Source organism: Echinops telfairi, unplaced genomic scaffold, assembly GCF_000313985.2.
Source record: "Echinops telfairi isolate 266 unplaced genomic scaffold, ASM31398v2 ScPeMD7_22;HRSCAF=79, whole genome shotgun sequence".
Lineage (NCBI taxonomy): Eukaryota > Metazoa > Chordata > Mammalia > Afrosoricida > Tenrecidae > Echinops > Echinops telfairi.
In genome coordinates this window covers 2,697,297-2,710,491 of record NW_022103919.1, presented here as the reverse complement: position 1 = coordinate 2,710,491, position 13,195 = coordinate 2,697,297, and the positions used below count along the sequence as shown (strand labels likewise).

Here is a 13,195-nt window from a genome sequence, read left to right as displayed (position 1 = left end):
GTCGCGTTGATGGCTGTGTGCGAGTGTAATCAGGCTATCAGTCGCGTTGATGGCTGTGTGCAATCTGAGGGGGAGACTAGCCGATGTCTCTCTTCCGGCTTCCCGTTGCAATATTGCTCAGACTCCTTCCTCTATCTCCCTCTTATTGCGTGAAGACATCACTCCTATTGGGATAGAACCCAACTCCAGTCTGATCTCGTGTGAACCTAACTGACCACATCTTCCGAGGCCTTGTTTCCGAACAAGAGCTCATTCACAGGTATCCACGCTTAGGGCTCCAGCCTCTCTTTCTGAAGGGACACATTTCAAATCTAGATGAGTTATGTTCATGGGCAAATACAAATTGCGATAATGTGGCAATAGCTCCCATTCAGTAACTTCTCGCTGAGCCTCAGTCTCCTCATATGGAAAAGAGGCATACTAGTATCAACTATCTCGTAGAGCTGTGGTGAAGAAGATCCAAGGATAATATACATCCAAATCCTCACATGGTGCCTGGCAGGCCGAAAAGCTCAGTACATGAGAATGCTGATTAAGAAAACCAATGCTTCCCCACATCCCAGGTGCCCTGACTACTCCAGTTGCCTTTCTCCTGCCAAACTCAAAACCCGCTGCCATGGAGTTGATTCCGATTCACAGCCACCCTGTAGGGCCCAGTACAACTGCTCCTTGGTGTTTCTGAGACTCACCATCATTAGAGTAGCAAGCTGGTTGGTTCAAAGAGCTCCCAACCCAATGCTTAGCTTACTGCGCCACCAAGGATTCTTCCCTCCAGAATCTGGCGCATCTGGGCGTGAAGGAGTAAAACTTGTGCATTTAGACTCTAAATTTTAGAGCGATCTATCTGAGGTCACCCCACGTCTGAGACGTGCACGGGGAGTTCCGCCCACCCAGGAACGCCTACATCCTGGAGCGAGCGGGGCGGGGCGGGGCAGGAAGGAGGGGCGTGTCTCCTCATGCCCCGCCCACCGACGTCCCTGCAAACTTGCGGCGGGGCGGAGCGAGGTGGGAGTGCGCGTGTGAGGGTTTATGGTTTGGGGGTGTGGCTTTCCTGCCGTGGACTGTGCCCACGGGTTGTGGGCGGAGCCACATGGAGGCAGAGGGGCGTGTTCGAGGCGCGGCTTTCTCTGCTGAGTGACGGGCGGTAGAGCGGAAACCGGCAGAGGGGCGTGTTGTGGGCGTGGCCTGAAGACAGGGCCACACCCCCAGGAGCCGGGCTCACACTCCGAAACCGGGTGGCCAGAGAAAGGCGGGAGCCGCCCGGCTGAGGAGGTCCCCGGTGCTGCTGGCGGCGACCGCGGGGAAATCATGACTGCCGTGGGCAGGAGATGCCCCACGCTGAGGCCCCGAGGGTAAGTGACCAGTCGGGCCGAAAGAGAGCCCGAGGGAATGGTCTGAGGGGGGAATCAGACTCCCGAGGACAACTGACAAACCCAGGGACCAGTTGAGCATGGGTGAGTTTTCTAAGCCGTATTTCTTTGAATGTAACTCGGGCCGAGTCCTGCTCTGGTGCCCACTGGACATTAGCTGGTCTATTGGCAACGGCCCTAGGAGAGGTACTATCACCATTCCCATTTTATAGATGAGTGGTCAGTTTGACCCAGTTGCTGAAAGTCTGTATGGTCAGTGCCTGGGCAGCACTGCTTCCTTGCGCAGGGTCAGGGCCTATGAGAAGCCAGCCTGGAGGAACCTTGAGCAGGCCAAGCCGAGGACCCAACTCAGACCTTCTCCCCTCTTGAGCCGGGGCTGGGAGAGCCACTGACCTGGAGCTGACCGCTGACTATGCTGATGGAGAGACTGTCCCACCCTCTGTCACCCCGAGTGTCCAGGAACCTTGAGAGTGGTTGGCTTAGCAGGCCTAGAGACCCAGGGTCTCACCTGCCCACCAAGCCAGGCACTTCCAGGAGCCCCTGAGCCTCAGCCCTGCTCCCTGGAATGGCCTCATCTCATCCTTGTCCTGCCCCAGCCTGCACTCAGTGTCCTCAGCTTCCAAAGGGGTTGGAATGGTCTCTGACCATCCAGCCAGCTTGGGGAAGAGGGCTTTGGGAGAATCCCCACTGAGCAAGAATGGGGGTCCCCTTTCCTGATGACCTGAGAGGTCACCCTAGTGGCCACTCAGGGAGCCACCCAAGCTGAGGGAGATGATGTCATCCTCCCTATCCCCTGGGAAGCAGGGTACACCTGGAGTTAGAGGAAGGAAGGGGAAGAGGTGAAGCTGCAGAAGTTTCCTGGTGCCCCACTCCCTGATGAGGTCATGGGGGATGGGGAGGGGGAGGAAGAGGGAAAGAGGAGGGGCCAACAGCACAAGGATAAAGGGCCTTTAGCTCCGAAAAATGAGAGCATTCCCCCCCCCCCCTTGAGCCCCCTGCCCTTCAAGCTCCCTCAGCCTTCTTAGGAAATGGTAAGAGCCACCCTCAGACTTCCTGCCAGTCTGTGCTACAAAGGAGGACTCAGAAACCCAGAGAGGGAAGGGAGGCCCCTCAAGTTGTACCCCTACAGGGAGCAGGGCTCATTCCAGAGATGATCTTGTCCTCCCTCCCAGATGGCCAGCCCTACCCAGAATGCACTGCCTGACACATGGCCCCTGGCCACTCCTGTGAGGTGGGGGCCACTACCAGTGAGGAAACTGAGGCTCAGAGAGGGGAAGGGACTTTCCTGGGGCCACAGAGCAATTGAGTGCCAGAGCCTGAATCTGATCCCACTTGTCCCACTTCCACATCCAAACTCATAACCTTCTGCGTGTTAAAAATCTCAAAGCTTTTCCTACCATTACTTCGATCCACTTCCCCTAACTGTCTGGGAAGGAGGGGATAGGGGCCCCACTCGCAGATGAAGTCATTGGTGTTTTGTGATGTTAGCAACTGGCTTGATATTACATAAGTGACCTGGAATTTCATCCCAAAGAGATGCAGCTATGTATGCCCCAGACACCATTCTAGGCCCTGGGGAGACAGCTGTAAGCACGGCATACAAAACCCTGCCCTCGTGGGGGCCCCATCCCAGTGTGGAGGAGACAGATGATGAGCAGGATATAGGCAACTAGAAGGGAGAGAGCCCACGGAGCAACAAATGCAGAGTAAATGGAGGGGTGGGTCGTGCCAGGACGAGAGTGGCTGGTGGGGCTCTTTCGGAAAGTAAGCCAGGGGAAAGAGACTCCACGGGAAAGTGACCCTGGGGCAAAGGAGAAAAACCAAATCCACTGCCACCGAGTCGATGCCAACGCGTAGCAACCCTATGAGACAGGGTAGAGCTGCCCCTGTGGGATTCCAAGACTCTCCCTCTGCAGGAGCAGAGAGCCTTGTCTTTCTCCTGCCGTGTGACTGGTGGTTTCAAACTGCTGACCTTTACGTTGGAGCCTGCCACACACACCACACCACCAGGACAAAGGAGAGGAGTGAATAAATCCTCTTTGCTGTCTGAGGATGTGTGTGCCAGGCTGAGCAACAGCATGTGCCAAGGCACTGAGGTGGGGCATCCTTGGTGTGCTTAAGGAACTGTCGAGAGTAGGTGGTGGATAGGAGCGAGCACAGAGAAGAAATGGACTCAGATAATGTGGGCCTGGAAGGCCCGGCAAGGCCCCGGCTTCTCCTCAGGGTGAGACTAGAGTCCTGCTCCGACTTAGGTTTGAAGAGACCTCTCCTTTTGGGAGAATCTGAATCCAATTCTGTTCACACCCAGGTGTCTCGCCCACAGGTGCTCTGTCTCCCACAAGAGACTCAGGCCCCTCCCCAGGGGCTGTCTAGCTGTTTGGAAGGAAACTGGAACTTGGAAATGAGGGTCACCAAAAAGGAGTTGGGTGGTGGGGTGGGGTGGGGAGCCACCTTGTGTTGCCTCTGCTCCAGCCCTGCTACAAGGCGCTAGGAACAGGCTCGGAGGCCCCCTCCCATTTTTTCTGGAATGTTGACACTGGTCCAAGACTCCCAACTCTCCCCAGAGTCCCACGACCCTCTCGGCCCCACAGAGTGACGTCGGCTGCTGGGCATCTGGTAGCGATTACCCACCAGGGGAGGGGGCTGTGGTGGGCTCGGGCCGTTCAGTCTTCCCAGGCTCCAGGCAGCTGGTCCTTGTCTTCAGAGGGGGCCAGCTGCTCCTGGCTCTCATTTCCTGTGAAGACTTTCTCACAGTCCCCAAGACCCCTGGATGCCTTGGGCTGTGGGAACTGAGCAGACTTGGGCGGGGGTGGGGTGTGTGGGGTGTGTACTAGTTTTTCTCCTCAGTTGGAGCCACTCGGGCCCCCAAATTTGAAGGGACCCTGTTGGCCTGGTCCTGGAGCTGCCTCTTTCACCTGTGTGGGCTGAGGGCTGAGGAGGACAGAGCTAGGGTACACCTACGCATGCTCTGTGTGCCCCCTCCTCTGGAAGCCTTGGTTTTCCCATCTCTAAATTGGGGTCAGTGATGCACCAGCCTCACATGGTGGCTGTGAGGACCGGATGGGATGCAGCAGATGGAAAATGTACCCAAGGCGGTTCCCTGGTGGTGCAGTGGTTCCATGTTGGACTGCAATCTGCACGCTCGGCAGTTCGAAACCACAGGCAGCTCTAAGGGAGAAAGACTGAGCTTTCTACTCCCGTAAAGAGTTACCTCTCAGAAACCCACAGGGGGTCGCTGGTCAGCACTGACTCTCTGGCAGTGAGTTTGGGGTCTAAAAGAAGCCCCCACTAGTAGGAGCTGCCCCTGGGGTTAGCCCCACCTCCAAGTTCTAGAAGGATCTGGGGCCGCACCAGGGGAGGCTGCTTCCCAGCCGAGGGCTCTCTCCAGAGTCCCAGAGGGTCTCTTCTCTGTTTCTGGTCACCGACTCCACTTCCTCTCCTTGTCATTGGTTCCCGGCCGGGGGTCTTCCTGCTCTTGGCATTCCCCTCCCCAGCTTCTCCCCCACATCCCTACGTAGAAGCAGGGCCCATTTTCTTGGGGTGCCCCCACACCAAGGAGCAGAGCATGGACCCTGACATCAGGCCAACCTGGGGGCGCAGCTTCGTGCCCTTGGGCCAGTCGTAGGTCGTCGTCCCCTCTCTGGAGTGGGGCTTGAAGATATCAGCCATTCAGCTGGCACTCAGGAAATGCTCTTCCCCGGAGGGTTTGAGCCAGCACCCTGCCCTGCCCGCTCCTCACAGGATGCAGTTTCTGGAGCTCCTTCCTGCTGACCAGCTCACTCCAGCAGGAAGGCTGAGGCCTAGCAGGTGGAGAGTGAACAGGGATGTCTCCCGGACAAGGGGGACCCAGCTTAAAGGGGGTGAGCAGGACAGGGGTGAAAGCCAAGAGCCCTCCCCGCAGGGAGTTCCATAGGCTCTGTCTCTGGAAAGGCAAGGCTCTCTAGCCCAGCTTTTTCTCAAATTCAGAGTAGGCTCGGGGAGTTTCTCTGCTGAGTGGGTGAAGGAAGCGAGGAAGCATCAGCCCCTGAAGGGCAGGATAGGAATCTTCTTGGAGGGGTGGGATGCTAGGGTTATCGAGGAAAAGCCCACACAGGTTAGGGAACCCAGTACTCCCTCCTTCCAGCCTATCTGGGGAGATGGTTGTAATATGGCAGGCCTTCAAAAAGTTTGTGGAGAAACGGACTTAAACGAAATTTCCCATGGGGTTTTGGAAGCCTGGGATGCCCACTTCCCGGATGGGGAAGTTGAGCCTCAGAGAGGGAAGCCTGTGGGAGAGCAGAGGGAGAACTGAGAAGCAGGGGGAAGAGCTTTGGGGCGCTCTGTTGGGATGGGGAGGTCTCCCATGAAAGCTGCACGGCCAGACTGTGAAGTCTAAGGGGAACCAAGTTGGAGACAGAGGACAGGTAGGCCGCAGGCTTCAGCCTGCATGAACCCCAAAGTGGGATTCAGCCTCACCTTCTCCTCTAGGAAGCCCACCCCTTCTTTCTGGGCCAGGATCGAGACCCTGAAGGTAAAGCTGAGATTTAAATATGCACCGGGGAAAGCAAGGCTAATGGGTTCTAATTACCGCTCATTAATCCAATTAATTAAGCAAATGTATGCAATAAATGGTATCACATCAGAACGAATCAGCGAACACATATAATTAAAGGGGTTGACTATTTAAATAATTAATGTGGCTGATTAAAGGGACTGATTGAGCTGAACTGTCACCACTATTTATTAATTGATTTTACCATTAATTTTAGAGGCAAAGTCCAGAAAATAAGGGATACATGGAGCTGAGTTTTTAACAGCTGAGGCGTTGGTTTCTGGACTTGATCATCATGAGGATAGGGAGAATTTCCTAGAACTCTCCCAGCAAATGGAGTATTGAGATCTGAAGGCCGAGTAGGCGTGGTCACAAGGGAGAGAGAAGATTCCCAGACAGAGGGAACAGCCTGCACAGAGGCTGGAGGACGTGCCAGTGGCCAGAGCAAATGGAGGGGGAGGGATGACCCTCGCAGAGGGCCGAAGACAAGAAGACTAGACTCTGTCCTCAGAATGTCAGGGGACCATGGTGGTGGCCATTCGTTCAAAAAGCACTTATGGAGTTGCTCGGTGGCAGAGTGGGTTATGAATTGAGCTGCTAGCCATCAGGTTAGTGGTTCAAACCCACCAGCCGCTCCACAAGGGAGAATAGGCAGAGCTTTCACGGTAAAGATTTAAGGTCTCAGAAACCCCCAGGGACAGTTCTACTTGGTCTTAGAGGGCTACTATGAGCCAGAATTGACTTGATGGCGGTGTGGTTTGGGGCCCTGGTGACTAGTGGATTAAGCATCAAGCTGCTAACCTAAAGGTGGGAAGTTCTAAGCCATCAAGTGCTCTGTGGGAGAAAGAGGGGGCAGTCTGCTTCTGTAAAGATTCACCGTCTCGGAAATCCTAAGAAACAGTTCCACGCTGTTCTATCAGGTCGCTATAAAGTGGAAACAGAAAATGTAAAGAAGGGGGGGAGTTAACAGCAAAAAGTCCAGCCTGCCAGGAGCAGCAAAAGGGAAAGGGGTGGATGGAGAGGCGGTGAGGGCTCAGCGTGCATGGCTGCTATGAGGACTTCGGCTCTTCCTCGGCTGCGTGAGACTGGGACCGCCCCGTGGGTTTTGAGCTGAGGAAGGATGTCATCTGACTTTCATTTGAACAGAACCGCTCTGGCTACTGAGGCCAGAACAGGTTATAGGGAGCATGCTTGGGGGGAGGGAGGCCAGCGATGGGGTAGTGGCAGTAGTCCAGATGAATGACCGCAGTGGCTTGTAGGTGGTCACGATCATATCATGTCTCAGAAAGCACCCCAAGAGTTGTAGGGGGAAAAAATGAGCAGCCGATTTTAAAGGCAAATGTTTGGAGAATGATGATGGCAACAAATGTACAGATGTGCTTGACACAATGGATGTATGTATGGATTGTGATAGGAATTATACGAACCCCCAATAAAATGATTTTTTAAAAAAGAGTTGTAGGGGGAAGCATTGTAGGGTGCTCTGCTTACCCCACCCCACCCTGATTTCTGTTGCAGCCAACCCTTCCCCAAGGCTCTGCTTCTGCTCCTGGGAGCCCAAAGGGAAGTGGACAGGAAGCCAGAGGAAGTACTGGGACGATCCCAGGACCCTGGCCAATCTGTTCCCATCATTGGGAGGATTTCCTGGCCTAAATGGCCGGAAACGCTGGGATAGGACACCCCACCAGGGAAGAATAGGTAGAGATGGGCAGAGGGAGGGGTCCCCACTCCACCCCAACCACGTAGCTCTTGCACGGAGAGAAGCCCACTTCAGCTGGGCAGCAGCTGGATGGGGTGTGGTTAGGGGGCACTAAGGGCTCCCCAGGTGGGAAGGGGAGCAGCAATAACCCTGGATGTCAGAACCGGGAAGTCTGTCAGCTAGCTTCTCAATGGAAAACTCCTGGCCTCAGGAGTTGGGGGGCTTCCAGGTGGAATTCTGCGCTAAGAATACATGCCTTACTCATTTATTTTTTTTATCTCAACTGTCTTTGGTCTTAAATATTGGGCTTCCGTATTCAAAGAAGCAATTCCCCAAGCATTCTAAGCTCCCTTCCCCTGTTTTGCAGCTGGGAAGACTATGGGCTGTCTTGGCTAGAGAACCAGGCCCCAGCCTGGACAGAATGATCGATCTTGATAGTGGTTAATAGCACTTGAGTGTCTGCTGTCCGTGCATTCATTTAAGCAGTATGTACTGGGTTCTTAACTGTGTACCAGGCACTGTCCCTGGTGCTTAGGTGTTTGATGGTGGATGAGACAAAGTCTCATGGAGGCATCAGGTAACAGTACATAAATAGATCTGTGGTGGTCATTCCAGGTGCAGGTAAGCACATTAGAGAAAATAAAGCAGGCGTTTTTGTAAGGAAGAGGGGGCTATTAGAGGCAGGGTGGCCCGAGAAAGCTTCTCAGAGGAAATGGTAAGACACAGAGCCTTGAATGAAGTGATTAAATGCATGACTGTTAACTGATAGGCTGTTCGAACCCTCCAGAGAAGAGGTGGCAGCCTGACTTACAGTCCTGGAACCATCTGAGTTTCCTTGCTCTTACGGGGAACTGTGAGTTGGAATAGCGTTTGAATGAGGTGGGAGAAGGGAATGACATCTGGGTGCCAAGCATTCCAGACAGGGGGAACCTAAAGTTGGAAGGGCCTGGGGCAGGAATAAGGGAATCAAGGAAGCCCAACGTGGTTAGGGGAAGGATGAACAGGACGCGCTGGGGAATGGCAGGCTGTTACGCATGGAGCACACCACATGCTGTATGCCTGTCATGGTGCTACAGTAACGACAGCTCAGTTCCTGACCAGGGGAGAACAACGCCGCTTTGGCAGGTCAGGCACATGACCGGTCGTTTGCAGGCCGTGGAAAGCTTGGAAGCCCCTGGCAGGTTGGGATGTGTGGGCCGTGAGTGACCCCTCAGGCTTTGATCTTAGGCACAGTTTGGCGGCAGCTCGCCAGCTGGCCATGGTGTGCCTGTGAGAGCAGACGCAGGGAGCCTGCTGAGCTCCAAGGGGGAGCTGGGATGGCCCAGACTCGGGCTGACACTTGGAGAGGAGTGATCAGGATCTACTTTGAAAGCACAGCAGCGAGACTTCCTGGTGGGTGGGATGTGGAAGGTGAGCCCAAGAGAGAGAGAGAGAGAGAGAGGAGGCAAGGAGGACCACGAGGCTTCTGGCCCGAGTGATCAGAAGGCTGAAGCTGACATCCATGGAGATGGGGAGACAGTGTAGGGGCGGGCACGTGGGCCCAGGAGGATGGCCATTTCGGTCTTCAACACACACGGCAGGCTCAAGGGGCAAGAGCAGGCTGTGTGAGTCAACGACCTTGAAGACCATGTGCCATATGAGGTAGCTCACGGAACCCACACACCTGGAGAAGAATGAGATATGTTTGGCGTGTATTCTCGGGGAACAGACAAGGTGGCTGACAGCAGCCACCCCTCAGGCTTCCCTGGCTTCAATTCTAGCCCTTCTGCAGGCAGAGGACCATTCCTCAGCCACCCTAAGCAGGGTGGCTTCCACCCCCGGGGCTCTGGGAATACTGAACCGCAGCCTGGAGCCCTCCGGCAACAGGGAGAGGAAGAGGAGTTGGAAGGCAGAAGGAAAATAGGAGAGCCTGGAACCCTGAAGGCAGGTGAAGAACGTGATCCAGGAAGCAGGCGCCAGGTGAAGCGTGAAGCCCACATTCACTGGTTCCCCAAATCCTCGTCCCCTGACGAAACTTCCAATGACTCTGCAGATGAGGGAATGTGAAGGGCTTGCCAGGAGCCCCACAGCTGGAGAATGGAGGAACAGGGGTCACCTAGACCCGCCGACTCTGAGAAGCTGCAGTACCCAAAAGATCAGCAGTGGCCCCGGGCAGGTGGGCAGGGGCTGGCAGCCAGGGAACCGGCTGGGCTGAGGACACTCACACCTCTTCTCTCCTTGCAGGGCTGCTGGGGAGCCAGAGGCCGGCGGGGACTATGTGAAGGTAAGATGGGCTGGAGTTGGGCTTGGTCTGGCAACACTGCAGAGTTTGGTGTTTGGCAGGACTTTGTTTAAGAAGACCTTGTAAGGAGGCAGACCCCACTGCTTGTGCCCAAGAGGAGAGGGTCTAAGGGCTTGGGCAGTGCTGGGGTCTGGCTGTCCCCTAGCCTGTGATCTCTCCACTCCACCCAAGGTGTCCACCTACAGTAGCTGAGACCCTCGAATCCTGCCCAGTCCTTGCCCACCTGCCTTGTGCTGGAGGCTGGGACTTGGGAGCAGGTAGGGAGGGATGAGTTTTTCACTGACAGCTATCAATAGCTCATGCCCGGCTCACATTCATTGAAAGCCGGGTGCTTCCTTGGTAGTGGGAAGGTTGAAAAGGTTGTCTGGGAATAACATTGATCACCACCATAATCCTGTCACATTTCTTTCTTTCTTTCTTTCTTTATTTTAACATTTTATTAGGGGCTCATACAACTGTTATCCGAATCCATACACACATCAATTGTGTAAAGCGCATTTGTACATCGTTTCTCAAAACATTTTCTCTCCACTTAAACCCCCCACATTAGGTCCTCATTTTTCCCCTCCCTCCCCGCTCCCCCCTCCCGCATGAGCCCTTGATAGTTTATAAATGGGTATTTTGTCATATCTTGCCCTGTCCGACATCTCCCTTCACCCACTTTTCAGTTGTCTGTCCCCCAGGGAGGAGGTCACACACATTTCCATGTGATCGGTTCCCTCTTTCCTACCCATTCTCCCTTTACCCTCCCTGTTTTGCCACTCATACCACTGGTCCTATAGGGCTCATCCGTCCTGGATTCCCTGTGTTTCCAGTTCCTATCTGTACCAGTGTACCTCCTCTGGTCTAGCCAGACTTGCAAGATCGAATTCGAGTCATGGTAGTGGGAGCGGGGAGGAAACATTTAGGAACTAGAGGAAAGTTGTATTTCTCAATCCTGTCACATTTCAAGGGTCTGCCGGGTACAGAAGAAGCCTTGGCGGCACCATGCTTAAACAATTTGCTTCTAACTGAAATTTCTATCAGTACTTGGAATACCACCCCCACCCCCCAGTGGCTTCGTGGGGAAAGACCTGATCGTTTCCATAAAGACTCCAGCCTAGGGGGCAGTTCTACTGTGTCGTAAAAGGTCGTTATGAGCTGAAATGGGCACTGGGGCACGCAGCAACCCTGTATGCAGAGCTCGCTGCTGGCTGCTGGGCACTGGAGGGACACTGAGCTCTTTCCGTGACTTTGTCACCTACCAATGGGCATGGGAGGTGTTCTGATGCGAATTTACAGACGGGAAACTTTGCTGATGGCTGTTGCTCCTTTGGTCTTGTATACTTGGCTGTTCCTAGCAGCGCCTGTCTCACTGGCGTTATTGTTTACTCCGTAACAAAACCCACTGCTGTCGAGTCGATCCTAACGCATCGTGACCCAGTAGAGCAGGGTAGAACTGCTCCATTGGGTTTCCGCGACTGTAAATCATTATAGGAGCAGACGGCCTCATCTGTTTCCCAAGCAGTAGGGAGTGGTTTTGAACCATCAACCTTAGCAGCCCAATACAACCCACGGCGCCATTCGGGCTCCTTGTTTCTGCCATAGACCAGTCTGTTCTTTGGTTGAGAGATGGCCTCTAGGAGTGCCTTCTTCTCCACCTTAGCAGGTGACTTAGGCCATACTGTCCAGGATTCCTCCCATCCCTTATTGGATCAGGAAGTCTGGTCTTTTGTATGAATTTGAGTTTGGGCCTACATGTTTCTCTCATCCTAACCAGGATCAGAATGGTCAGAAGAGGCAGCTAGGCACCATCTAGTTTTTCTGGTCTCAGGCTAGAGGAGATCATGGTTCATGTGGGCCAGCAGTCTTCCGGACGAATGGCTTCCTTGAGACTTGGTTTTCCTCACTGCCATGGCTGTGGGTGCAAAGACACCAACCATTGTATCTTAGATGGCTAATCACATGCTTTTTAGGACCCTAGATGGGTACCATTAAATAAAAAACCCTAAACATTATAAAAGAGCTAATACCACTGGAGTGAATTCAAGTCATCCCCCCAAAAGACAAAGTCCTTGTTTGTTTGAGTACTAGGCCTCAGATGGAATTTGGAATCAGCACTCAGTTCCCCAAAGTCCACCCTTGCCCTCAAGTACTCATCTTTGATGAACCCCAAACTCTAGGATTCTAGGATCAGGATGTGAATCCTTTTGATTTGAAGGCAAAGATTCTAGAATTCCAAGCCTCTAAAATTCCAAGCTCCATGCTTATATGTAGTTACAGAGAAAAGAAAGAACAACAACAACAAAACCCCCTTGAGACCTCCAATGGTGGCTGGATCTGCCTGAGATCACACACAGTCTGTGAGAAGAATCTGCCCAGACCAACGCACAGTCAGGAGCCCCGGGGTTGCGGTGGGTTAGGTATTAAACTACTAACCACAAGATCAGCAGTTCAAATTCACCAGCCCCTTCTCCGGAGAAAGATGAGGCTGTCTGTTTCCATGAAGACTTAAGAGTTTCAGACACCGCTCCTATTGTATTGAAAAGCCTATGATGCTTGATGGGGGTGGATAAAATCCAGAATCTCAGACAGTAGATACTGTTGCTTTCTTTTTGCTCACTGCCATCGAGGCAATGCTGACTCATAGTGACCCCGTGTGGGTTTCCTAGCTGTAACTGTTTACAGGAGTAGAAAAGCAGTCTTTCTCCCGAGGAGCTGCTGGTGGTTTTGAACTGCCAACCATGTGGACCTCAGCCCCACTCCCCAACTCTCAACCACGACACCACCAGGGCTCAGCGTAGATAGCAACAACTTGTGCATATTGAGGATGTACTTTATGTCTGGCAACCTGCATGCACCAACCATCCCAACCGGCGCTCCTGAGATCCTATGAGGTCATCTCAGGTAGTCGCTGCATTTCTCTGAGAGGCTTCCCACATGAGGAAATTGGGGCTCCAGTGGAAGAGATTGGGGTGGGGGTGGGGCTAGTTCCTGGGGGAAGCCCAGCGACCCATCCTAGTGGCCTTCCGTCAGCAGTGAGCTTACCGTCTCCTGGTCTGTCCGAGGAACGTCGGCACCATCCCGAGATCCCAGCAGAGCCCCGATTCCACGTCACAGATGAGAAATGTTAGGCTCTGGGTGATGTTGGGGGACCACAAAAGGATTTGGTCACACACACACACACCAGGGTTTGTTCAGCGTCGGGAGCGATTTAATCCCAAACTCTGCCCGTTGCTGGTCAGTGAGGGGCGCAGCGAATGGAAAGGAAAGCCCACTCTGGCCGGTCCAGGGGTCCCCACCCCTCCCTATCCCACCGCCCCACAGGACGCCCC

At 53.9% G+C, this 13,195-nt stretch overlaps 1 protein-coding gene and 1 long non-coding RNA gene across 3 annotated transcripts in view; one reads left to right on the top strand and one right to left on the bottom strand.

Annotated features, from left to right (window-relative positions):
- The window catches only part of SH2D3C (SH2 domain containing 3C), a 30,764-nt gene that overhangs the window by 3,665 nt on the left and 13,904 nt on the right, over positions 1-13,195 (top strand). Inside the window, exons 1-2 of one of the 2 annotated variants that reach the window (XM_004713295.3) lie at positions 1,277-1,352; positions 9,824-9,863. In XM_004713295.3, coding sequence (XP_004713352.1) covers positions 1,309-1,352; positions 9,824-9,863 — 84 coding nt within the window. In that variant the 5' untranslated portion in view covers positions 1,277-1,308. Of the gene's footprint in view, positions 1-1,276; positions 1,353-9,823; positions 9,864-13,195 lie in introns of those variants that run through there. The other variant, XM_004713294.3, reaches the window with a different exon arrangement.
- LOC123521512 overlaps positions 10,762-13,195 on the bottom strand; it is a 3,234-nt gene continuing 800 nt past the window's right edge. Inside the window, exons 2-3 of the long non-coding RNA XR_006679938.1 lie at positions 12,909-12,997; positions 10,762-11,778 (exon numbers count right to left, since the gene is read on the bottom strand). This is a non-coding gene — a long non-coding RNA (uncharacterized LOC123521512). The remainder of the gene's footprint in view (positions 11,779-12,908; positions 12,998-13,195) is intronic.